General features: G+C 34.5%; 1 protein-coding gene across 4 annotated transcripts in view; it reads right to left on the reverse strand.

Moving 5' to 3' along the window:
* Positions 1 to 222: 222 nt before the first annotated feature.
* The window catches only part of DDX6 (DEAD-box helicase 6), a 39,728-nt gene continuing 12,087 nt past the window's right edge, over positions 223 to 27,863 (reverse strand). For all 4 annotated transcript variants that reach the window (XM_003764146.4, XM_031960097.1, XM_031960098.1 and 1 more), the window contains exons 5-14: positions 19,735 to 19,864; positions 18,423 to 18,569; positions 17,136 to 17,230; positions 16,385 to 16,507; positions 15,470 to 15,598; positions 14,474 to 14,590; positions 12,771 to 12,834; positions 6,416 to 6,517; positions 5,721 to 5,903; positions 223 to 4,662 (exon numbers count right to left, since the gene is read on the reverse strand). In XM_003764146.4, the coding sequence (XP_003764194.1) occupies positions 5,728 to 5,903; positions 6,416 to 6,517; positions 12,771 to 12,834; positions 14,474 to 14,590; positions 15,470 to 15,598; positions 16,385 to 16,507; positions 17,136 to 17,230; positions 18,423 to 18,569; positions 19,735 to 19,864 (1,083 nt within the window). In that variant the 3' untranslated portion in view covers positions 223 to 4,662; positions 5,721 to 5,727. The remainder of the gene's footprint in view (positions 4,663 to 5,720; positions 5,904 to 6,415; positions 6,518 to 12,770; positions 12,835 to 14,473; positions 14,591 to 15,469; positions 15,599 to 16,384; positions 16,508 to 17,135; positions 17,231 to 18,422; positions 18,570 to 19,734; positions 19,865 to 27,863) is intronic.

Raw genomic sequence — 27,863 nt, forward strand, 5'->3', positions numbered from 1 at the left:
ATTATTTTGATTCTTCCCTTTGGTTGTGAAGACTGAAGCAGAATAAAATTGAGTAGGAAGGGAGTCAATGGGAGAAACACAATTTTTTTCCTTCAGAGAAATGAAGACATGGTGTCTTAAGTACTGCATTCATTTTTAGGAAGTTATAAGATTTCTGTAAAAACATGGTCTATCTTGGTTAAGTATCAAAGCTCAACACTGAATGAATACTACATACAAGGCTGGAGTTCCAGTGGGCTTTTATTGAGATAAATGAACAAAATCAAGATTTTGCCAACCATCTTTTCTGAACTTTCTGAACTGAGTGGAGACTCTCAGCTCCACATTCATGTACATACAATACATCACACATCCCAACAAAAACACAGCCCCACTGGACTATTAGCCAATTAACAGAAAGCCAATTCTCCCCTCACCCAAATGTTTTCAAATTTGAGTCCCCACTGTTTATTTTTCAGTGGAACTGGTCCCTTGTGACTAGGGACACTGGATTTGTTTCCCATTTGAAGTGAACAAAAAAAATTGCTTTTTAATTTTTTTAGAAAAAAAAATTATGTTCCAGTTTTGTTTTTAATAAAGGGAATAGTGACTGTTTTCTCCAGATACCCCTCCCCCACAATCATTGGTTAAAATACAGTAGCCTGTATCTTAATAACCCTAGCCCTCCCCTCCCACCTTCCCCCCCCATATTGTCCACAAATGGATTTAGATACACTTCTTCTAGGATCTGCTAGCTACAGATGAAGTGGACTTCAGGTGACAGACATGTTCTAACCTCATGAATCACTTCTTCATACACACACACTCAATCTAACAGATGAGCCTTTAATTCTAATTTTACTAAACAAAGTTGGTTTAGCTCCCATGAACTGGCCTGTGGAGCTGGTTGGTTGCTGGTTGAATTCACTGCTGGCCAGAGACTGCCAGAAAGTTAATATGCAACAATAAAGAAAGGAAGAGACATTAATGATGATGAAAAATGGCAAATTAAACTAACAAGATTCAAATCACAAGAAAAATTTAATCATTTCACCTTTGTGCTACTACTCATCTGTGAGGTCAACAGTGTGGTTGAGAAAGTTGATGAGGCTACAAGCATCTGAAGTGTTTCTAAATCCTTAATGCAGACACCCTCCCTCCCAACCCCTATTAAAACAAACAAAAACCAAACAAAAAAAAAAGTGACCAGAATGAGATGTTTTGATACCAACAGTTATACCAAGAGCTTTGTGCTGAGCAATCTGGTTCTTACCCAAGCTTGATGGTAACATGCACAAAGCATACAGCAAAGGAAAGATGCTCTCATCTCATTCTGAACACAAATATTGATGACCAACCCACCCACTAACCCATTGGGGCCAACCCATATTGAACTTGGAACCAAATTGGAAGTAATTGAGAAACAAGTCTAGGTTTCTCTGTCCCTTTCTTCTCCCTCCCCAGGAAGATCAATTTAGACAAAATTTATTCCATTTCAAAAGATTACTTTTTTTTTTTTTTTTTTTTAAATGGGGATTTGGAAGGGAGTGAGGGGAAAATATGGGCTGAGAGGCAGCACAGTGTTTTAAGTGTTATATTTTGTTACACCAACTGCACCACCTAAGGCCAAACCACATGCCGGACCTGTGGTTTGACTATTAAAAATAAGGATTTGTTCTAACCCAAATGAACCAATGGAAAATGCTGACATTAATTAAAACCTCCAAAACAAAATACCCCAAAATTGGAATCTGAGAACATCCCCCAAAAGTTACAATGGTCCTTATTGCAAGGGGATTAAAATAAAAACAAAAAACAAAACAAAAGACCAGGTTTTTACCTAGCTCTTTAGAGCATCTTTCCATTTGCAATTCCTATTCAAGAATCAAGAACCAGAATTGGACAACAGCCTTGACAGAAAGCTGTCCAATAATGGCGCTCCAGATATTTTAAGTGCCACTCCTCATCAGAGGCTGAGCTTTAGTAATACTTTCAATTTTAAGTCTGTGCTTCAAGAGGGATCCCATGGAGCATGGCATCAGGCTTACCTATCCTGGACTAGACAGAGCAGTCCATGGCTGGCACTGGGACTGTCCTGCTTGTTCACTCAACCACAAACTGTTGCGAGATACAAAATTATATTTACATTTGGTTCTCCATCTTTGTTGTTTTAAATGATCCCTCTTGTCTCGCCAGAAGAAAAAAAAAAATGAGCTGCTTCAGTACAAGGGCAAGAATTTCAAATTTGGTCAAAATCTGTTACCTATAAACTCCCTCCCCCCCAAAAAAGTTATTTCCTAAATTATCGTTTACATTTAGTACCTAACAATGGTTGGATAGACAGCATGTGGCTCATACAGCTCTAATTATTGTCTGAGTTTGTACTGTGCAATGCAGCTCTTGCTACAGTTGGAAAAGAATCATTGTTAAGTCTGCAGGAGGCATGGGTCAGGTTTCTGATAGGATTATAAACAACTTTGTTTAGAATAAAGTAAATAAGGGCAGAGTAAAAAAACAAAAACAAAACAACCAAAAAAACAAAACCATAACCCCATAAGACCAATTATTTTGTTCTGGTGATAAACATGGAAGAGTATATAGGATCTGATTGTAACATTAAAGTTTTGGAAAAACAATGGATTCAGAAAAACTGCCTTAGGTGTGGGGAAAGCGTGAGGTGGTTTGAAAATGCCTCCTGACAGACTACAGTACATTGGGTTAAAAAGGGAATTAAAAACAAAAACAAAAAAAACAAAAACAAACAAAAAAAAAAGACACCCAAAAACAAAAAAAAAAAAAACCCCCCCCCCCCCCCCCCAACAACAACAAAAAAAACAAAAGAAAAAGTTTACTGGTTTTGATTCATCTCACTCCTTTTGCCTGGAGATCAGGCCAAACATCAAGCATGTTGGGAGGGGCACAATTTAAAGCAACACTATTGACCATAAAGCGTTTGCCAGCAATATACAATGCAGAATGACAGATAGCAACTCATGCCAAAACATAAAGGATGGCAAGCAGCTTTCTGTAGCTTTGAAGTTAACAGGTCTCAGGGTCTGCCCATCCCTGCGCAAAATTTGTGTATCAAGGTGTTTTGGGGCAACAAATGTGTATACTACAAGAAATGATCCACAGAAAAAAGCTCCAGAATTGTCAGTTTATATAAACTGGTATTTTCTAATATTCTGAAACTCAAATCTGTGCTTTATATATACTGCTCAAAAATACTACCACCTGCTAGAATAGTTACACTGCAAGGTAGATTTGTCTTTACCCCCCCTTTTTCAGAAAATGTAGTTTATGAGATTTTTTGTTTTTAGGTTTTTTTTTTTTTTTAAAGAGGGGGAGGGAGGAATGTCAGAAAGCATCTCAAAAACATCTTGAGCTATACATTTTTGAAGCTTCCTTGTTCTCTCTGTAGGACTCCTCCATAGTATTAGGTAGAGCAGTGTGGCAACAAGTATCAGTGAATACCCCTCATCACCCATCCTAGGGTCCCCCTTTCTCAACTCTGGGATTCCCCCATAGAGGCCTGCTTTCTACAGTAAGAGGCTGGAGCACTTTTTAGAGTTTAGTGTTGCGAAAAACTGAGCCCCTCTCATCTATAGCTGCTCCCATAATCAATCTAATCCCCTTAATCCCAGCAACCTTCATAAAAAAAAAGTTATATATGAACCCAGAAAAAAACATATTTACAAAGTTTATACAAGTATACACATCCAATTTTCTATGGGATACGCTTTGCCACAGAGGAAAGAGGGTCAAGGCTCTGACATGTCTACACATCAAGTGCCATAACTACTAATGGAGGCTTATGTAAATCAGTCTTTAGTGTTCTGCTAAAGAGCACAAAGGCTTGTCATATGGCTCCTGCAATGATAGACTGCTCTTTCCTTCGGGAGCGATGATGTTGCACCTACTCAGCCCAGAATTTTTTACTTGGGTTTTTTTTAAATACATGTATTTACAGTGCGGGTGAACTGCTGTTGCATATCAACTCCTCCGATGAAAAATCAAACAAAAAACAAGTGTTTAACATTACCAATATGTTTCATTTCCCAGCCCTGGGCTTGAGTATTTGGGTGAATGAGGAGGGGAAGGGAAGGAGACTGACCTGAAACCAAAAAGGGATGGGAAGAGGGAAAAAAAAAGAAAGAATTGCCATTGTTGATTCCTTGGGCTGTGTCTGAAAGATGATATTCTGAATGGTCTCATAGCATAAGGCACTTCGCACAAATAAGTAACAAGCTCTTTAGGCTTAAAAACGGATGAGAACCAGGGAGAAGTTGAAATGCACTCCTAGTCAACTGTTGGAGAATTTTGAAATAGTAGACAAGCTTGTGTTTATCAAGATTCTTCTCTTTTCAGGGTTTCTCCCCTCCTCTTCCTTTTTTTCCCCCTCCTTCCCCTGCCTCCCAGAAGAAATTTTTTAAAACCAGCAGTTAGTGCAACTAATGTTCAGTCAGCACACAGTGCAAACAAGTGGAACAAAAAAAAGGTATATTCCTTCTTTTCAGCTTTTTTCTCCTCTCCGCCAGATTAAAAAGAAAAAAAAAGTCTGAGCTCTTTTTAAGTCTTCATAGTTCCAAAACGAAAAGAAGACGAAAAACCCACAAAGAGAAGAGCATTCCCAAAGAAACGATGTGTCACAGATCCAGATGGGCTTCTGTAGTTTGTCAAAGCCTAAGGAATGGGAAGAAACAGGAAATTAATACTCCCAAAAGAAATATAAACTAGGACTATTAAAAAAAAAAAATCTATCCTTTTAAATAGAACAGCCTCAGGTTCTAATGATTTATGATCCACGCAATATGCTTTCTCTAGCATCTCTCAATGAATTTTTGTTCCTTTAGAGCAATCTGTTTTTTTTTTTTAGAATAAGGAGTTTCTACTAGGCACCCCAAAAAGAAACTTGAATATTGTACTTATCCTATTTGGCAACATTTTCCAAAGATCTTTCTTAATATGAAGGGCAACTGATAGCAATTGAACCAGGAAAAAGATATCTTGTAAATCTGAATTGGGCCTACTTACAATTATACAGTAGGAAGGATAAAATTTTAAAATTATGACAGTTAATTTAGGAAAAAGTTTTTTTTTTTTTTTTAAACAATTAAGCTATTTAAAATTCAAAGAGAGAACATGAAAGAAGCAACAGGTAAGCTCCTGATTACTCAATTTAATTTTCTTGTGATATTATTGTATCCTTTGTTAATGCAAACACCAACAGCCAGAAAGTAAATGCTAGTAGCAACAATGAAGTAAAAAAGGAGATTGTAGAATGTAAGCACTGTATTTTTCCTTCATTATTAGGGAATACATATTTTAAAAATGCATCTTCTCACAAGTACATATTTAGAAAAGTATAAATTTAGTTCTGTCATGACAAACTCTAAAGATATTTCATATGATTATGTTTATTGGGTATTATTTTAAAATACCTGTCCCACCCAATGCACAACTTCATTTTGATACAAACTGTTGCTGCACTGAGCAAGCTGCATTTAGCCTTGAGTTCACCAATCGCTAACGAGATCAGTATCAATCATTAGAAATATATGTGTCTTGCTGAATGAACCTTTACCACTCAGGAAGTTTACTACTGGAGGTTCATTTCTTTGCTTTATTATACATCATGAATGGGACAAAAGACTTTCCCAGGGGATAAAAATGAAAGGGTAATGTTGTCTTCTTTCTATTTCTACAACTATTCTGATTCAGAAGTCAAGTCAAATACGCACATGCTTGTTAAGGTTTCTCATCTTCTACAGGCTCACTGTGGTATTCTGCCACATATAGGCTTTTGTCAATGTTGCTTGGGATGGGTTTAATTTCAGTTCCCAGTTGCTCCTCAATACTTTTTAGATTGAATCGATCATCATATGTGATCAAATTGATGGCCAAACCAAGATGACCAAAGCGACCTATCAAGAGAAAAAAGAAATTAAAAACTAATATAAAGGTATTAAATTACAACTTCAAGTCTCAAACAACAAGATCAGCAATATGAATATGAAACAACATTTTCAGTGTGTGAAACTACTTCTTGTTGGCTTTCTTAAAGGATGTCCTTCTAAAATTTCAGGTTTCATATCTTAAACTAAATTCTGTTTTAAATACTTGATATGACAAGACAGATGCTCAAGTAAAAATACCAAATACATAGCTTTATTTGGTACAACCAGAGAGATAATCTGCTCAGAATTCATGTTTCTCATAGTTAAAATTTTTATCAATTTAAGACAGCAGTTAAAAACTTGATTGAAATCCAAACAGTATTAAGTTATATCCAATTATTTTTTCCAAAGTTAAAAGTTTAACATTTTCCCCTCCCATTCCTCAGGTCACCTTTAAATGTTCAAAAGAACCAGAAATTCACATACACTTACAGAGATAAATTCAACTTCACTGAAATATCCTTCTTACATTTCCTTACCTGATCTGCCAATACGATGGAGATAGGTCTCTGCCAACTTTGGAAAGTCGAAATTTATCACCACATTCACAGCTTGTATATCAATACCTCGGGTAAACAGATCTGAAAATAAAGATAGTTTTCTTAAGCTATCTAATTCAAGTATGACTTTTTGTACCACCACTCTAATATCTTTATGTGATCATATCTCTTTTAAATTTACTCGAATACACCTGAACAAAAATAACATTGCTCAAGGCTAGCATGTATCTAACAGGAATAATCTACTGTTTATACATTATTTCACTTTCCAGCCCTTTGAAAACAAGCAGAAAGATAATGGTTTAAGATAACTGTAAAAATATGAGCAATATAAGGATTGGCGAATGTGAGCAAAAAAATGAAAAGTGATTAAATTTATAATTGTAACTATATATATACAATGCTATTATTAAAGATGCCTCATTATAACATTTACTTTTTCCCCCTCAGTCATTCTTATATTTCTATTCTGGGACAGTAGATACTGGTGATCACCTCCATCTTCTTAAAATTACCTCCTACTTTCCCTTCTTGATATTGTACTATCCTGGTTTCCCCTCTACCTCATAGGTTCTCCTCTTTCTCCTTTGCTGGCTTCTTCTCTTCTTGATCCCTAAATCTGAATGTTCCTTCAATTTTTGGTCCACTGCTTTCTCTCAAAACACTCTCCCTGAAAGACTGCTCTATTTCTCATAGGAATAATATCAGCACTCTCCCAGACACAAAAGGGTTTAAAATTTGCATTATTTCTGACTTCTGCTGCTTCCTCCAAAATATATTAACCATTATGTCCTATTTTTTTTTCCTTCACAATCTGTCATCTATACATTCCTTTTTTCAATATTTTATTTCATGAAATATTTTCCAATTATGTGTGAAAATTTTAACATTAATCTTTTCCCCAAAATTTTCTCTTTCCTTTCTCCTCATCCCACACCCCTTGAGAAAGTAGGCAACATATCAAATTTACATGTTATGTCATAAAACATAATTAATCACTCATGTTGCAAAAGAAGACACACACACACAAAGTTTAAAAAGCATGCTTCAATATGCACTCAACTTTGATAAGTTTATCAATTTTCTTTGGAGGTGGATAGCATTTTTGATCATGGATTCTCTGGGATTTTCTTAAATGATTATCTTGATCAATATAGCTAAGTCTTTCACAAACTGATCATCTTTACAATACTGCCATTACTGTGATTCTGTTTCTGTTCACTTCACTTTGTATTTACTAATGTAAATCTATGTCTTCCCAGTTTTTCTGAAATCATCCTATTTGCTCTTATTTCCAATTTTTTGATACTCCAAAAGAGCTGCTATAAATATTTTTATACAAATAGGTCCACTTTCCCTTTTCTTTAATTTCTGATTCTTTTGAACATATAAAGGTGACCTGAAAAGTGGGAGGGAAAAGTGTTCAAAAATAATTGGCTATAACTTAATCCTGTTTGGTATAAAATGCCAGGAATTGAATCAATTACAGATTTTTCTGAATCTTAATTAAGTTTCCCACTGTCTCACAATTAGCCACATGCTTCCTTGATTTAAAAGATCAGTGATAATGCTGGGCCAAATAAGCACAATTTTGCAGTTCATATACACAGTTCCAAATTATTGTAGAGAACTGTGAATCACTTCACAACTCTATCAATAGAGCATTAGTGTCCCTATTTTTCCACATTCCCTCTAACATTCATCATTTTCCTTTTATATCATGTTAATCAATCTGATAAGTGAGAGAATGGTCAGGAATGTTTTAATTTATTCAGAGTATTTTTCATGTGATTTATTAATGGCTTTGATTTCTTCCTTCTGAAAATTGCTTGTTCATAATTCTCCTGACCATTTGTCAAGTGAGGAATAGCTTGTACTTTACAAATTTAGTTGTTGGTGCAAAAGTTTTTTAACTTTAAGTAAATTAGTCATTTTACTTCCATACTTTTTCTTATCATATCTGACAGGCAAAATTTTTCATGTTCCCCTAATTTACTTACAATATCACCCTTTATGTTTAAATTATTTATCCATTCCACCTTATCCTGGGGTGTGTGTGTATGGTGTAAGATGTTGGTTTATGTCTTTCCAGTTTTCCTAGGAATTCTGGTCAAACGGCAAACTTTTATGCCAAAAGCTTAGATCTCTTACATTTATCAAATATTAAAGATTAGTATGATTACTTTACTACTATGTACTAGGTACCGAATCTATTCATCTGATCCACAACTTTTTCTAGCTGAATAAAATAATTCTTTGGTAGTCTGGTATGGAAATAAATAAATTAGGCAAAAGTATCATTTTTATTATATTAGCTCAGTCTATTCATGAGCAATTAATATTTCTCCAATTGTTTAAATCTATCTCTGTGTGAAAAATGTTAATACCTCATATACGGTCCAATGCAGTACTTCCTAACTGAATTCTACATCACTCTTCTCATACTTTCCTCTAAATATCACATTATGTACATCACCATCAGACCAAGCTTCCTAAAATTTTGTTCCTCTCCTACTAAGGGGGAAAAAAAAAAAAAAAAAAAAAAAAAAAGCTTTAATTATTTTTTACTGCCTATTAGATAAAAGGTCCAATTTCATAGCTAGGCATTCAAGGTGCTCTAAAGCTTGATCTCAAATTACCTTTCTCTATCTTACAGCTTACAGTTTTCTCACATAAACCTTTTGCTCTACAACACCAGTCTCTCACCCAAACACATCTGCCTTTACAGGACAACCTTTAAATCCTTTGCTTGTTGTTTTGTTCCTATTGCCCGAAACATTTTTTCTTCTCAACACATATTCAAATTCTATCCATCTGTTAAAGACTTCAAGTTCCATTCTCGGTGAAACCTCTCCAGACCACAACTCATAGGTTTGATACCTATGAGTTGTTATACCTATGGAATAATACTAGGAATTCTCTGTACCATTCATTCATTTGACTCTTAATTACTTCCTTATATCATGAGTCAGCTTTTCACGAGATTATGACTAACTAGACTGTACTAAGTACCTCCTGACTTCAAAACCAGTGATCTATCCACTGCACATCTAGCTGCCTATTTGTTGTCTATATACTGAAAGTCAAACCCTTTGATATCTCTAATACCAAAGTATCAGAGATACTTAGTACAGCCTAGTTAGGTTTCTAACTAGAAGTTTTTAGAATTTCTAGCTGCCTTTGTAGAATTATTTCACTTTATTTTTTGTCGTGCTCGAAATTACTCCAGCTACACTCTGCTATACTCTGTGACATTTCATACTCTGCTTTTGTGGCTTTGTACAACCTGTATCTAAGCCTAGAATACAATCTCTCCTTAATTCTAATTCTTAGAATCCCTAGTTCCTTTCAATGCTCAATTCATGTACCACCTTCCACCCCCCCCCCCCCCCCCCCCTCTCCCCTTTCAATTAGAAGTACTTTATATTCCTTAATCTGTTTTTCTTTTTTATCACCAGCTTCTAGCACAGTCATATGCATAGCAGGCACTGAGCAAATGTTAATTAAATTGAATTCAACTAACCAATAACAATTTGCTAAGGGCCCTCAACAGGTTGTCCTGCTTGGATGTTAAAAATACAAATAAAGAAGTGAATAATTCTTGCTCTCAAAGAACTTATATTCTGATGAGACAACATGCCATGTACAGATAGATATATGATAAAAACAAAGAAGATACAGAATAATCTTGGAGAGGAAGGCTCTAGCAGCCAAGGAGATCACCGAAAGACCAATAATGAAGCTGGCATTTAAACTTGAGTCATGAAGGAAACTAGGGATTTCCAGAAGCAGAAGTAAAAAAGGAGGGCATTCCAAATCCTCTTCACCAATGCAAAAGTACAGATCTAGGAGATAGAATACTGGTTTTTTTTTTTTTTTTTTTTTGGGGGGGGGAGATTTTTTTTTTTTAATATTTTATTTACAAAACATATGCATGGGTAATTTTTCACCACCGACCCTTGCAAAACCTTCTGTTCCAACTTTTCCCCTCCTTCCCCCCCACCATCTCTCTTAGATGGCAGGTAATCCTATACATGTTAAAATGTTAAATCCTACATACACACACATTTATACAGTTATCTTGCTGCACAAGAAAAATCAGATTTAGAAAGAAAGGGAAAAAACCTGAAAAGGAAAACAAATATGCAAGCAAACGATAAAAGAGTGGAAACGCTATGCTGAGATCCACCCTCATTTCCCACAGTTCTCTCTGGGTGTAGCTGACTCTCATCACTGAACAATTGAAACTGGTTTGGATCATCTCCTCATGATGGAGTACTCTATGTGACAGCAAGTGAGCCACTGAAGCAGAATTATAGAATGTAGAGAAAATATTAATGTATAATAAGGTTGGAAGGGAAGAGTAAAACTGCCAAGAGCTTTAAAAGTGAAACAATTCACATTTAATCCTAAATAACATTTAGGAAAATCTCCATGTGGAGAACAGATTTAAGTGAATAAAGTCAAAGCAGGGAAACAAATATGAGGTCAAGTGCTAAGGGTGATCATAAGAGTAGAGAGAGTGGGATGTATGTACTGGATATGGCTACAAGATTGATAAAATTAGTCAACTGACCATATACACTGAGAGGAAGGCAATAAAAATGACACTGAGATTGTGAACCTGAGAGATTAGAGGAATGGTGATGTTTAATAATATTAGGGAAATTAAGAAGACAAGATTTGGAGGAAAAGATCACTAGTCCGATTTTGGAGCTGATCAGATTGAGATGCCTTCAGGAAGATCCAATTTAAGATGTCCAACAGGCAGCTAATGAAAAATTAACTGAAGCTCAGAAAAGGCAAGAACTTGATCTACAGATCTGGGAATCATTTATATATCATCATATATAATTTATAGAAATTAAATTCATGAAAATTGATGAGGACACCAAATAAGAGTGTATCAAGTGAAACAATATGGGCCAAGCACAAAACTTTGTAGTGTAAGTAAGGTGGCAGGACATGGATGATGATCTAGCAAAGGAGATTCAGAAACATAAAAGAACCAAGAAAAAAACAGTAACAAAAAATCCATAAGACACAGTACACAGGAGAGGGTTATTAACTGCCAAATGGTATAAAAACCAAGAAATATGAAGAATGAGAAAGTCTTTTTTTTTTTTTTTTTTGCATTTGCTGTCCCCAAACAGAGAAAAAGGTAAGGATTAACCCATAACAGGCATCAAGTTATATTTTATATTTCAGTCTTCTCTTCTTTGATATTTAAAAGTGAAAGCTACTTAAACAAGTAAATCAAAGCTGGTAACTCAGAACTAAAATAAAATTACATTAGGAAGCAAGATGAAAGACACAAAACGTTTAACAATAAGCATTTAATAGCCTTATTGACAGATGACTCCTACAAGTGAATTGATTTAAGTACTCTACTAGAATTATGAAGAGTAGTTTCTGAAATTATAGAATCACCGATTTGAAAGCTGGAAGAAACTTCTCAGGAGTCCATCTAGTCCAGGAGTTTTTTAACTTTTTGAGTGTCATGGACCTCCTTGGGCAGTGTAGTAAGCCTACCTATGGATCCTTACACAAAATAAGGTTTTAAAATACATAAACCATTTATATTGAACTAGATATCAAAATTTAAATTAGAAAAAAAAAAAAAAAAAAAAAAAAAAAAAAAAAAAGAGGATCCCCTTGTGAAGAACTGATCTAATTCAAGCCAGCACTTTAGAAATCAGGAAAATGAAGACCAGGATCTCTTAGTGCCCTGATTAAGGTCACATAATTAACAAAGATTAGAAGCAGGTTTAGATTTTGAATCCAGCTTCTGTCTCTCCAAAATCAGTGCTTTTTCTATTGTACCACACTAATATACAAATCAGCATTTTTTTAAAAACCTAAATTTTCTTCTCTACCTGACAAATCTAGTTCTGATCATTAATCTTATAGAAATAAAGAAATACTATACTTTCCCCTCTGAGATTTTTGTACAAAATCTAAGAAATAAAATAGTCTGATGTGGTTTTGTAAGAAAAAGAAATCAACAACAAAATTTCAAAAATACAGGTGGATCACTAATACAATTCAATTTGTTGGCATCTTTCCTTATGCTAATTCAATTTAGGAAAGACAAACAAAAACAAACCACCCCCAACTCCCCCCAAAACTCAGCCACACAATTTTTCTAACAAATTAGGTTTGAATATGCTAGAACAATATTCCTGCAATTTCAGGTAACAACACAATTTTAAAGAGTTGATGGTATTTGACCTCAATGTTATTTTTCTGGTGGTGATGGAAGGGACAAGGACAGTCAAAATGAATCAAAGTAGAACAGGACAAATAAAGAACAAGGAGGATATAAAATTCTTACCAGTGCAAACAAGATTACGGCATAAGCCATTTCGGAAATCATGGAATACACGATTTCGGTGTTCCTAGAAACACAAATAAGAGTCAATTTGTTTTAAAAAATTAAATTAAGCAACACAAGATACAGAATTCTCCCCAAATAATTACTACCAACTCATACCTCTTCTGTACGTAAGAGAATCATAAGCAACATTACAAATATGAAAGCAAAAAGAAAGAAATAATAAAAGGCCAAGAAAGTAGATTCAGAGTATTTTACTTTAGTTATATAACTAAGCATTTTAAACAAAACTTGAGATTTTTTTCTCCCCAACTCTGAAAACTTTGGTTTTCACACAAAGTTTCTTACATTTTAAATTTTGTTCAAACCTTGAATTTCTTATAATTTACTTTTTTTTTTTTTTTTTTTTTAATCTACAGGCTAAAATTCTAAATGCAGCTTGATAACCTTTGCCATTTAATCCACCAGAAAGAAGGTAGGAACTAATTTGTATAAATAATTCCAAAATAAGAAAACTCCCTCTATGAATCCGGGCTGCCATCTTCTTCCCAACCTACTGGCCCATACAAGTGAGAGGTAAAGTGACTTGCCCAGACGAGAGAACCAGTATTGTCAGAAGCTGAAATTGGAATTCAAGTTTTTCTGCTTCAAAGCCAATTGTCTATCCACTACTCCATAATGCAATTCTCAATGTAGTTAAGCTAATAATTTATAATCATTTTACATGTATAATAAACAAGTATTTGTTAAACACCTACTACACTATTCTTGTTGGTTACTCAAGTTTTGGTATAATCCCTTAATATGAAGGTAGAGTATGTGAAAGAACCAATGTTATCATTAAAATCTCATATTCTGAATTTTCAGTTTTAAATGTTTTAAGTTCTCACTTGCATTCAGTGAATGTAAGTAAGCTTATAAATGTGAGAAAGTGTGGTGCAACAAAGAGTGCTAGATTTAGAGTTGGCTCAAAAATTTGAGCTTTGCTATTCACTAAATGGATAGTATTTAGGCAAATAATGTCTTCTCATCTCTCATGAGGAGCAGATGAACTTTATGTTCTCTATCAACTTGAAACCTATGACCCTCTGGAGAACACTCTAAGACAGTGTATTTTCATGACACTTTTAATTCTTAAAGGACAAATAACATTCAAAAACAATGTTATCCTTATGAACTGCTTCTGGACCATCTTGCTTCCCATTAGGAAATACATGTGTCCAAATTAAGATATATATATTTCCAGTGAGAATTTCTAATGTTTGTCTCATGGTAAAATGAAATGTGACAGGTGATGTGGACATTTTTCCAAATGCCCAAAGGGGTTTAAATCTCTTGAGTACTCAATCCCAGTTCGTATGCAAGAACTGCAACAAAGTGGAATAAAAATTGTACCATATGAACTTTGGGAATGGTGTAGTAAGCAAAGGAATTGCAATATAAAAAGTTTTAGATGTAATTTTCTGTTATAAGGAAGAACTTAAGGAAGTCCAGATTGGATCCTTTTGGTAATGAGTTCTAGAAAGAAAAACTGGGAAAACACATTACCAACTGACCTGGGAGGAAATATAGAGAGGGGAAAAAAAAACCCTTGTGAGTCCATTAGAAGGGAATCCCAAAATAATAACTTACAAAGTTACAATAAAAATCACATAATTAAGAAATAACTACTGTGAGCTTCAATGTCATAGCTTCACACTCACCTGCCTCATCTTAGCATGGATATAGAAGCAAGAATAGCCCAGTTGAGAAATCTTCTTAGCTAATAGTTCAACACGTTGAGAGGAGTTGCAGAAAATTATAGACTGGTTTATCTGGAGCTAAGCACAGGAAAGAAACATTAGCAAGAAAGGCAAAGATCTTTATTCAACTTGCTAGAGCTTTGAGTTCTTGACTAGAAAACAGGAAATCTTTCCATTGCACATTATCTGAAACTTGCCTCCACAAAATGCACAAAAGTCCAATAATTCTAAACAATTACATAGGTGTTTTTTTCTTTATTTTATAGTGGGCAGAAAAGAATTTAAATCAAAGAAAAATTCACATTTCCTTTCAGAATTTTATTTTAGTATCTGATTAATTTTTATAACTGCCACAAATGATCTACTGGGCCTGAGGCAAAATAAGGCCATTTTGTTTTTGAATCAAGTGTTTAGAATCATTAAATAACATTGTATCAAGTTCAAATCAGTAACCCAGACTACACCTTTATAAACACCAGAACCCAGGAAAGCAAAGAAACTTGATACAGTGAAGGTATGTAAAAATGATTGCCAATTGATACAAACCATCTACATTATATTGTTGGAATTTAGTGAATTATGGTATTTAGTTGTGAAGGCAGAGTTAACACCCTGGATACTTTAGAATCAGCCAGAGTCAGGATAAGCAAAAGTCCTTGGTCTTTATTCTTGGTCGAAATGAGAGGAATGGACACAGGAATCTCCACACCTCTCTTCTTTGTCTCCCACCCAAAAGTAATTCTGGCTTGTCTTACTCCACCCTCCTCCAATTCTCTGTATACACCAACAGATCAAACCAGCACAGAATAGTGGGAAGGGCCATTTTCCAAGCATATGTTCATAGAGTATTGTCCAATTGGTAGTTAGCCTTAAGTGTCTTAGTCGGTTGTCTGACCTCAGCGCATGAATTCAAGAGTTTCAGCCCTTCACATCTAGCAGTTAAAGCATATTCCTTACCCTTGAGAAAAGCGTGTTGAGGCAGTGTACTTTCTGGCGCTCAGTTACATATGCGTAGTACTGGGTTACTCCCTTCAGAGTTAGCTCCTCCATTAGGTTAATCTCATAGGGTTTTTGCAAATGGGAATTCTGAGAAGAAAATGAGAAGACTCAGTGGAATGAATAAAAGCAGAGCATAAACAATAAACATAAAACTATATATTATGAGATTTAAAAAAAAAAAAACCTTCATTAGAAATTACCATGATCTTTATAACAGGGATATTATTTATCAACAAAACAAAAATGTTCCAGTTTATAAACTAAAGACAGTCTTTAGAGCAATAAGATAGTGTAGCATGAAAACCAATTGTGTGACCCTGGGCAAGTCACTCACTTCCATCACCTCAAGAGTATATGCCAAAAAGTTATAAACATGGGGCAGCTAGGCCGCGCAGTGGATAGAGCACCAGCCCTGAAGTCAGAAGGACCTGAGTTCAAATCTGGTCTCAGACACTTAACACTTCCTGGCTGTGTGAACCTGGGCAAGTCACTACCCCAATTGTTTCAGGGGAAAAAAAGTTACAAACATTTTAAAGATGTAGACACAAATGTGCCACTTATTATGTAAATCCTACACTTAAAGTTATGTCTACAAGAAGCCAAAGGACAAAATAAAACCTAGAAATTTTTGTCAATTATTTGTTTTGCCTATCTAATGTTAAAGCAAACAATCTTATTCACTGAACATACTAGATTAACAAAGATGTCAAAGTCTTAGATGTGAAAAATAATGAATACTGTGTACTGACATAACACACAGAGAAAATGACAAAAGAAATGTCTCCCTGAGAGGGAGAAAGAAAAAAGTCTCCCCACATAGGCAAAAGGATATTAGACATGGCCGTGTTTCCAATTAAACTAACTTATACTTACCATGAACTTCTGAACACTAAGAGGGAAAGTGGCTGAATATAATAAAATCTGCCTGTTTTTAGGTAACGTGAGAATAATGTCTTCCATTATCTGCACAAAATCCTGTGACAGCAACTTATCTGCCTGTAATAGAAATGGACAATTAAAAAAATAGTAATAAACCCATAGCAATTTCTAGACTTAGTTGATATGGAACATCTTTACAATTCCCCTACTTCTAGAGTACAAATACATATCACAACTAATATCCAATGGCATCAAATACAATAGGAAAAAATTCCTGAACTTCAAGTTTATCCTTTTGAGAAAGATAACCATGTCTTGAATTTTTTCACAAATACTTCATTGGAAAAGGTGATAAAAGTGATCAACAATTGCTTGGTGTTAACATAGTAATAAATACTTTTTTTAATGAAGAGGTTACCCTATAAGACAAGGATTCCTTTCAACCTTGTTGTATTGCTAGGAAAATAACAATACTAAACTACTAGCACTCCTGAAAAATAAACAAAGCTTAAATTTTACCAACCACTGCTCTCTAAGAGTAAGTAAGTTTTACAAGCAAATAAGGTCCTGATTTACACCAGGGGAGGGTGTATGATAGCACAGAGAAATATGGGTAACTGTTGTTCCATTCATTAGCAGTGAATGGATCAAATGAGATGTTTTTATAAACCTTAAGGAGCTATATAAAAGTCACCTATTATTACTGTTGTTGAAATAGTATTTTTCCCCAAATAAGAAACATTACCTCATCCAATACTATCATCTGGACATGATCAACCTTTGCTACGCCTTTCTTGATGAGATCCAGAATTCTTCCAGGGGTAGCGATCACCACATGTACTGCATACAAATTTAAAAATACTTATCAGAAAAATAAGGAAACTACACTATATATCAGTCACACTAATCAATGCAGTTTTAGAATATTTAAAATAACTAGAAAGAATAAACTTGAAATTTTGCTATAGTGTAGGAAATAGATGAGTTGGTGGAATTAGAAAAATATGAAAAGACTTGGATTTATAAAGGAAGACCTTATCCACCTTAGGAGAAACAGAGGACAAACAAATGAAACGCTCTTGCATGGATGCATATGAATATATACATCTATGTGTATGAGGATAAGTATATGTATGAACCAATGCTTACATGAGCGCACACACAATTAATTGTAGCCTTGGAGGAGATGGAGGAAGAAGAAAAAAAAAAAAAAAAAAAGAATAAAGTGCAGAAGAGAACAAAAGAAAATCTATAGAGAAGCAAAGAAAAGATGGACTGCTCTGAGAAAAATGTATAGTATTTAATACACAGAATTTCTTGAAATGAAGATTTGCTTTATATTTTGAAAACTATCATGTTTTGCTGGGAGTTTTTCCTTTTACTATTTTATATTTAAATTTAAAACAAATAAAAATTTAAAACACCAAATACATATATTACTTATATCAACTCTTGTGTAAGCAGAGTAAAATAATTCTATTAATGAAAAGGTCACTTAAGTATTGGTTTCTCTCAACTTACTGGAACAATTTCTTCCCTAACTTTCTCAGAGAATAAACCTTCTAATTTCCTTCAGAGGGTGAATGAAGGAAGATAGGCAATTCCTTCAGAGAGATCTCTGAAAGGTAATGGAGATCAAATATAGCCACAGATTATGTAATATTTTCCCTAATACTGAATAACCAAGGCATTGGAACCCTCCCCTTAACTAGGCCTTGGTCTATCCTCAAAAAGTTTACACCTGTGGAAGCACCACTATTGCTTCTAATTCAGCTCTAAGGTATTTCTTAGGATTTCCCCTAATTCTAAGCCCAAAGTCTGTTAATAGAAAATTTATTTCCAGGAAATTTGTTCACTGAGGAATCTATCATTACAATAATGCTAGATAACATCACATAAAATATGATTTGATTCCTTTAGCTTAACCTATAAATTCTTCTTTTGAAAGAAAGCAAGAAAAATTCTAAAAGGGAGAGCAGTTTTCACTGAAAGTAAAAAGATATTAGTAATTTATTCTATTTTAATTTCCTACCTGTGTCATCAAGCCTCATTATGTCATCACGTAAGTTGGTTCCTCCTGTGGTTGCCATCACTTTGGCCCCTCCCATGTGTTTGCTGACCTGGATGCAAATTTGACTGACCTGTAGGGCTAGTTCTCTAGTAGGAACAATCACCATTGCTGGAGAAATTCAAAAAAAAGAAAGAAAGAAAAAAAAAAAAGAGTACATTACCTCCTATGATAAATTACTACCTCAAAAGGATTAAAAAAAGCTGTAAGAAAATTGTCCTTCTGAACTCAAGTTCTTAGACCTAACATAAGATTGAATTAACTCTTAGCATGAACACTTCAGAAACTGAGTACCTTCAATATACTAATGGAAATATAGTCATTATATAATGAGTCTTTATGACTCCTCAAATGAGTCCTCAAAATCTGCCCCAAAGAAAGAAACAAGTATTCAGGACTCAGTTTTTCCCAAGTATTACTACCATATATTTACTTTGTACTTCCTAAATTAATACTATGGTTCAGGAATTAATACCTTCCACTTATTCTATATCTACTTGACATTATAATCATAATATAACATCCTCATCAGCATATAACATTTCACAATTTAAATGTTTTATTATCTTATTTGATCTTCATACCAATTCTTTAAGGCAGACAGGTAGGAGGAGCAAGTATCAATACTCTGAATTTATAGATATGGAAACTGAGATTAAGTGACTTACTTAAGGTAATAAATCATGAGTGGTTATTAGTCCAATACTTTTTTCTCTTATATCATCATGTGGCCTCATAATGGTACCTAACATTGCTTGGGGACTTAAAGTTATGAGGTTTTCAAACTACTTACCTATAGGTTAAGGAAAGAAAAATAAATTCCTTTGTAGATTAAGAATACTTAGAAAACTCCCTGAGCAAGGTTTCTCTTAGATTTTTTAAAAGTTTCTCTTATGTACTTTTTACAGTGAAGGAATTAATCTCTTACTCCTCAATTCTAGACTAGTGGCTTCCTTGAGCATAAAGATACTATAACTATTAGCATCTTCGAAACACAAATAAAGTAAATTCTGGCATTTTATAAACATACGAAATATCCTATATCCAGGTGAGCAAACAGACATGTCTATTTGCAAAGCTAGATTAGAATGACAAGTTTAAGGTTAATTTTCTAAAATATTTTATATACTCATTTTTTTTTTTTTTTTAAACCAAACTCTATACAAATCACCATTGCTTTTCAGATTACCAAGATAGTTTAGGAAGGAAAAAAAATCTACATAATTTCTATAGTAGGGCTTTCTGATGTTCCCATGGGAAACTCTTTCCAACTGACCTTGTATATTGTCCTTCTTCAGGTCTAGCCGTTCAAGTAAGGGAATGAGGTAGGCACCACTCTTGCCAGTTCCATTTTTAGCCCTAGCTAAGATATCCCTACCAGATAAAGCAATGGGAATGCTCTCCTCCTAAAAAATAGACAAGACAATGCAAAATTATGTTAAAACAGCATATGAGCCTATTTCACTCTAGTATATTGACAACCTGATTCATTTTTGACATGGATAAATGTAGTACCCTTTCAAGTGTCTGACACCACACATAAATATGTGAAGATCAGATACATCAATAGGACACACTTAAAGTATCATCACTGACCATTATTTTCCTGGTTGCCACAGAACTACATGACATTATAGTAGCTTAAAATCCAGTGTAAAAGACAAAACAGATCACCAAATAGGAATTCAGTGAGTCCTTATAACATGTACTGAAGATACAAAATTATAAAAGTTTGGATTTCTTTATTTAATGAAACTTACAAACTAGTTGAAGAAATAGATTGTATACATCAAAACATAAAACAAATACAAGGCAGCATATGCCAAATGCCAAATTCATTTGGCTAAAGACAGTAAAGATACTACAGCAGGTGAGGAAGAAGAGCACTGTCTGCTAACACGTTCAGAAAAGATGGGATTGAAGTGAATTGTATAGAATTTAGGGAAGTAGAAAAGATGATGAAAGAAGTTCCAAAAAAGGGAATTATAGAGAAAAGGTGTAAGGGGAGTAATGCATGCTGCACAATCACTGAGACAGCTAAATCAAATTGGCTAAAGTAAAGCCAGAAGTACCTAGATTTTGCATCCATGATCTTCAATATTTCAATAATCTGTATTTTCATCTGTGTGCACACGACACCTTTCACAACTACTTCCACTCCACAGCAGGTTTCATAAGGTACCAGTTTATCGCCTTCTGGCAAATGATCTAGTGACGGATCTAACCAAAATGAATCACACTGGTCATGGGTGACAGATCAGTCCATCACCAGGTCATTCTCAAAGCCTTTTCAGATTGTAAAGAGAATATCAGTAAAGTTCCTTCTATGCCAAAATGAGGCAACAAAATAGAACCTTAGTGGAGGACAAGTTTATTTTTGTATCACATATTAACAGACGAGATGGTAGGTTGGACTTGTCCACCTGAGATTAGTATATAAATTCTCTCCCTACTTTCCACATTAAATCAAATCCACCACAAACAATATGCTTGTGTATATTAAACTACCCCTCCCCCCCTTTTTTATCAGTTCTAAGTCCATTACAACTTGATTGATGTAGTCACACTATTAAAACTAATTCTCTTTTCCAGATTACAGCTAACTGACATTCTACTGGTCAGGCTTTTCAGAAGATAGGTGATGGGAATAATTCTCTTAGAAAAAGCAAGATTCATAACAGGTTATATAGAATTAGATCCACTTATTAAATAATTAAAGGAAGATAAAGTACAAAGGATAAAGAGGATATCCATTCAACTGACAGAGCTGAATAAATTATTTTAGATCAAAACAGCAACTCTTATATTGAGGAAATACTCATGGGGCAGGTGCTCTGGTGACCAAGAATCATCATAGTTTTATTAGTCTAAATCCTAACAAGGTCTTCAGCAACATTATAATGGTTATCCTGAAAAATATTAGACAAGACCCCAACCCAACAAAACTTCAAAAAGTTATCACAGGATTCCCCGCCAAAGGCATGAGGAAATAAGATGATTATCTAAATAAGCATCTTGTATTTGGCCAGAAAATAGGTTTTTTTTGCAATGCAGAGCTTAAAAAAAAAAAAAAAAGCCTAGGTAGCAATCAAACTTCAGTCAATAAAGTTCCTTTGTGTAATATCTGATACCTTGATTGAATGTTAAAATAGATTTAGAACGTTCGATTTGGAAGAGACCAAAAAGATCATCCAGTTCAATCCCTTTATTTTATAAGAGAAGAAATTAAAGATTCAAAGAGATACAACTACTTGGCAAATGAGCAGCAGAAAAAAAACAGAGGTAAAACCCGGCCCTGTGGTTCTGCTTGACCCCAAAGGGCAATGCATTGGAAGTTGCAGGGTAGATTTAGAAGTAACAGCCCTCATTACAGATCTTCAAATAAAACCTAGACAACCACTCATTGGAGAAAGTTATAGAGGATATCATTGCACATATATAAATTGGATTATAGGGACTACAAAAGATCCTTTTCCAATTCTGAGATTACTAGGCTAGTTCTGGAGTCCAAAAATTACACCCTACCTTCCTATATTCAGTCTCAGTTTGTTTATTTCCTATTCAAAACTGTGCAGCTACTCCACAGTTGCTATAGCACACCTCTAAAATGATCACATTACTGGGATTGAAAGAACAATTTTCATACTTTACAGAGTAAAGTTAAATAATTCAGACCATTAGAGAATAGTATTAATGAAACTCTAGATAGCTACGTGAACTTTTTAGCTTTGAACCGAGAAGAGCCATTTTATGGCCAAATACATGTCAATCAATGTAAACTGGCATTTTAGATACTCAGGTCTACTCGAGGTCTGAATATTTTAGATATTCAGGCCTCGAGTAGACCTCCAAGTTAAAAATTCAGTGTAACCCATTACCATTACAAAAACAAGTAAAAAGGAAAGGAGGTGTGGAACATTAAAAGTTTAGGGGTGGGAAGGTGGGGCACAAGTTCTTCTAAGTATATTTCCATCCTTAAAAAGTGACTTAAAAAAAAAAAAAAAAAAAAAAAAGTAGTTTTTAACAAAATATGAACAAAGCAGTTATTTTATATATTGTTGCCCAGATTCTAATCCCTCCAAATTATTTATTTAAAAATATGTCATAGGAATTTCTTTATACAAAGCTATTGTTAATTTCATGATCTTACAGATCATAAAAATCTCTAGGCAATCTCAAGCAGTAGTACAATTCTTCAATGAACAAGCAAAATTCAATTCTGCCTCCAGGGGGCACTGCTATTTTCACAAGAAAAGACAGGATCAGTGGTTTGCTTGCAGGCATTTTGTTGGAGTTTTAAATCTAGACTTTGGTAAATATATTCCTGCCCTACTATGTTGTGCCTCAAAAAAGGTCTAGGAATGTAATATACATTCAAAGTAGCATACATTTGTTATGTAAAGGATTAGAAACAAGAATCTTCTAGCACTGGGATTAATAAAGACTCATGGAAAAGTAAAAAAGCAGAAATTTGTATTCTTAAGAACTAAATGCATGCCTTTGTTTACTTATGTCATGAGCAAACCAAAATGTTAAATACATTTTTAATGTTCCTAAACAAAGTGACTTTAGATTTGTAACATTTTTAAAATTTCACATCTTTTTCCTCTTGATAAAAATGGAAAAATCTCTTAATTTTTTTCTAGCAACTTTTACAAAATAACCTTAAAAAATGTCTTGATGGTGATGATGGATTAGTACTATAATACCTATTTAATATCAAGTATAGCACTTTACATGATTCAGTTCCATTTAAATGTGCCACAAGCTCTTCCAATGTGTGTGGGGGTTGGGGGAAGAAAGGGAGATCATGTCAACCTAAGGAAAACAGAAAAGGTTTCCTGAGCATGAATTAGAGCCCACAGTTTTACAAAGGTCTTTCTCTACTAAGCTAACTCAAAATTCAAGAATAGTTGTGTTCTTGCTTGCTCTTCATTAAAGTATAAAGCCACAAGTATCTTTCTGACAATGACAAAAGACCAATAAAATTCCATTCTTTTTATTACACTGTCAGACTTGAGAGTAGTTCTATCTAAAGAGTTATCTATTGTAAAAGTCTCAGTTTTGTTCTGAGTATTTAGTACAGAGAAATGGAGGTGGCAGTATGGTGGTGAGCATGTAGTTGCAGTCTGGTCTGCCTCCTGTTTTTATTAGGTTCTTACATGCTATTCTGTCAAAACTGCGGGGCAAGACAGAATAGACAATAGTGAAAACTACTAAATCTTTACTGCTTGGGTAGAATAGATTTATTGAAGACAAAATCTCAAGAGGAATGAGATAAGATTAAGAGATCTTTTTCCTTGATGCCAACATACAGTTCATCTCAACTGTCTTGAAGCTCAGCTATTCTTCCCCTTTCTTTGTGATAAATAACTTAAAGAATTCAAAGTGAATTTCTTCCTCCTCAAAACAAGATATGAAAACTACACTTAGTCAATAATCCAATAACCCAAAAATCCTTATAGTTTTGATCTTGAAATGTATCTGTCTCAAACCCTTTAAAAGCTCTATATTCAATTCCTATAGGTAGGCAATATACAACGAAGAAAAAATGTTGTACTTGGGAGTTAGAAAATCTAGGTTCGTGTTCCACATGTGCTACTTACTATTTATGTGACTAGTGTAATCAATTCATTTAATCTCTTTGAGGTTCAGTTTTCTCAGCAATAAAAAGGGGATAATTGTGCCTACACTGAACTTTGTCATAATAATGCTAAATCATTTATTTCTATTTATTAAAACTAACACTTTCCCTAAAATAGTCTCTTTAGCTCGGTAATACAAATATTATTATTTCACATAGAAGGAAACCGTATGGATGAGAGGAAGGTGTCAGTATCTTACTGAAAGTAGATATCCAACATCTTTTAGGAAATGGGTTATATTGCCCAATCCCAAGGGGACTGATATAAAGAAAAGGGTTAAGCCTGCTCATTATGTCCCTTTATTATGTCATCTCTGATGCTTTCCCCTAAAGGTAAACATTTTTCCTTCCTTGGATCTGATCTGTACATGTTCAACAACTATTTACTGAACTGTTTAATAAGTATTTAATATGAGCAAAGCACTTTTCCTAAGCACTTTCTTTCTACTTTCTACTCTTGTGTAACCACAATGATAGAATGGTAAAGGCCAAGTAGTCAGGGACTTAGTTTTACTTATTTTTCTTTCCCCCTAGTTTCTAGCACAGGGAAAAACATCCATAAAAGTTAACAAACCATTAAATTCTATCAAGAGATGACCGAACAGAACTATCCAAATGCTATTTTGCTTTTTTTCCCCTCTTCCATTAAGGAGAGAGTTAAGAAAAAAAATCATATAGTTGCTTTTCAATAAAGTTGACATCTCTAAAACCAGGAGAATTTTATCCTAGGACACTTAAAAAGTATACAAATATCAGAACTATTATAAGAATTTTAGGAAAACTGATGAAGAACAAAAACAGGTGATAAAAAAATGGCAAATGATTGTCAGGCTAATGCCTGATTCTCAAGAAAGACCCAAAAAAAAAAAAAAAAAAAAAAAAAAGCTCCTGGAAATGATAAATTAATAAATTTAAGATTAAAATACAAGTTTAGATTATATTATTAAAGAGTTTGTGAACATTTAAAAAGAAATCACCAACAAATGAAACATGTTATAGACATCAACTTAAAATATCTGAGAAACTTTTTATCTAATACACTGGTTAACAGAACAGTCCAATTAATCAATAAACAAACATTTATAAAGGACTCAGTATTTGCTAGGTGTGGTACTAAGAGATACAAACAACTAGTCCTTGCCCTTAAGGGACTTACACTGGAATATAGAATAACATATCATCTACATAAGCATATGTAAGATACTTACAGGGAAGAATGCAAATGTAACCTCAGAGGTAAAGGTACTAATAGCTAACAGGAACAGAGAAGGCCTCCTTCAAAAGGTGGTATTAAGAAAGCAAAGATTCCAAAAGATCGATATAAGAAATGAATACATTCTTACCATGGAAAACACCAGTGCTAAGACTCTGAGAAAGGAGATGGAGTGTAAAGGCTGGCATAACAAAACCATGGAGGATATATAGAAAAAGAGTGATATGTAAGATATAAATTAAGTTTATATCTGATCTCAAAAGCAAAAAGCAGGAGAGACATATGACATGATCAATCCTGCATTCAAGGAAAATCATTTTGGCAGCTGTGTGGAGGATGATTTAGAAGGAGGAAAGACTTGGACAGAGAGATCAAATAGATTTGGGCATAAGATCCCTTATTACTTTTCACCTGAATTAATAGAAATCTAGTCTAATAGTTCAGGTGAAAAGTAATAAGGGCTGAAATTAATAAATGACGTGAATGGACAGAAGGTAGAGTATGAGAAGAAATGTTGTAGAAAAAGAAATGACGATATTTAGCAACTGAGTGGATATATGGAGTGAATACAAATAAGGAATCAAAGATGGCAGTGAGGTTGTAAAACCTTAGCCCTGAGAAGAGGTAGATTTGGGAAGAAAGAAAGCTATTGAGTTCAGCTATGGACATGTTCGGGCTAGTTTTCTGGAGGTCCTTCAGACTGGCCTTGGTCTCAGCAGGATAGACACCATGACTATGGTCAGGAATAGAGTTTAGAGTCTTTATTCTGGCCAAGACTTGATCTTAATATGAAGGAGTGCAGAAGACAGGATAGCCACCAGGAGTATGGTCAAAAATGGAATGACTCATTTCCAGTTTTTCTCAGCCCTTAAATACCCTATTACATCATTACAGCATATTGATTATGTATGAACTAGAGAACCATTACATCACCATGCTAAGTATGAAGTATATGTATACCACAGAACCATTATCTCATCAATTCCACCGAGTTAACACCTTGTTGTTAAGTATCCTTGTTTCAAGTATACTTCTCCAAAGTTCTAGCTCTCTACATAGACACACTTAGTTTCAGATGTCATTCAGTTTGAAATGTCCAATAGTGCATACCTTAGAGCTCAGGAGAGTCTGGATAAAGATGATACTGAATTCATTGAGTTCATTGATATCAAGTTTGAGAGGACAAAGAAGAAAGAGAAAAAAGCCTAGGACTACCCCTTAAGGAACACCCATGGTTAAGTATATCCATAGTATGTACAAAAACTATGCCCAAATCAAAAAGTGGTGATTAATGGACTGATATTAATAATTAATAAACATTTTATTAAGCACCTAATATGTGCCAGGCATCGTGCTAAGTTCTGGGAATACAAAGAGGCAAAAAACAGTTCTGGCCCTTAGGGAGCTTACACTCTAACAAAGGAGACAACATGCAATCAAATAGATATACAAAGTGAGCTATATATAAAATAAGTAGGAAAAAATTAATAGAGGGAAGGCACTTGAATTAAGAGGGGGTCAGGGAAAGCTTCTTGTAGAAGGTAGGATTTTAACTGGTACTCAAAGGAAGCCAAGAAGGTCAGTGGTTAGAATAGAGGAGGGAAAGCATTCCGGTCATGCAGCATGACCCAAGAAAAAGCCTGGGAAACCAAGAGCTGGAGTGTCTTGTTCAGAGAAAAAGGCAAGAGGCCAAAGTTACTGGATGGAAGAATATATACTAGAGAGTAAAGTATAAGAAGACTGGAAAGGTAGGGTGGTAGAAGGTTACAAAGGGCTTTGAAGGCCAAACAAAGCATTTTGTATTTGTTCCTTGAGGCAACTGGAAACTATTAAGAGTAGAGCAAAGAGTGACACAGTCACCTGTTGATTCCCAATAAATAGCCTCTATTCTATTCTATTCTAGATAGGCTGAGTCTTCACTATTTTTTGTACCCAACACTCACTCTTCTGTGCATTCAATTGAGAAGACTCAGCCTTCCTCCAGAACTACCTAAATCCTTCAAGGTTGAGTTATTATCAACCCTTCTCTAAGGGTTCCAAGTTCCAAGGAATCTCTCCTTTTTAAAATTCCCATTTCCTGTCTCAATACATTTTAGCACCTGATCATAAACTGCCTTATATCAGATAAATGAAAGTTAGAATCAACTGACTTCAACCTAGGAGAAGAATGAAATCCTGAAGAATCAAACCCACTTTCCAACAACCCAGTTTTGAAGAAAATTAAAAAACAAATAAGACATTTATTAAGCACTTATTGTGTACCAAGCACTATGCTAAGAACTGGGAATACAAATACAAGCAAAAACAAAGTCTTGGCAGAGGAACTTACACTCTAATGGAGTGTAAAGGGAGCTGAAAGAGGGGTTACTGGCTCCACTTGCAGGGCAAAAATAGAGCATTCTGGAAATTCAGGGGGAAAAAGAAGAGAGGAAAATGCCTAAAGAAATTGATATGGCTACAAAGAGTACTCAGATCTCTCTCCAAACATATACAACAAGCAAAGATATACACCCACCTACCCTAGGTATCATGAAGCAGATCACCAGAT

The sequence above is a fragment of the Sarcophilus harrisii genome, chromosome 3, assembly GCF_902635505.1.
Source record: "Sarcophilus harrisii chromosome 3, mSarHar1.11, whole genome shotgun sequence".
NCBI lineage: Eukaryota > Metazoa > Chordata > Mammalia > Dasyuromorphia > Dasyuridae > Sarcophilus > Sarcophilus harrisii.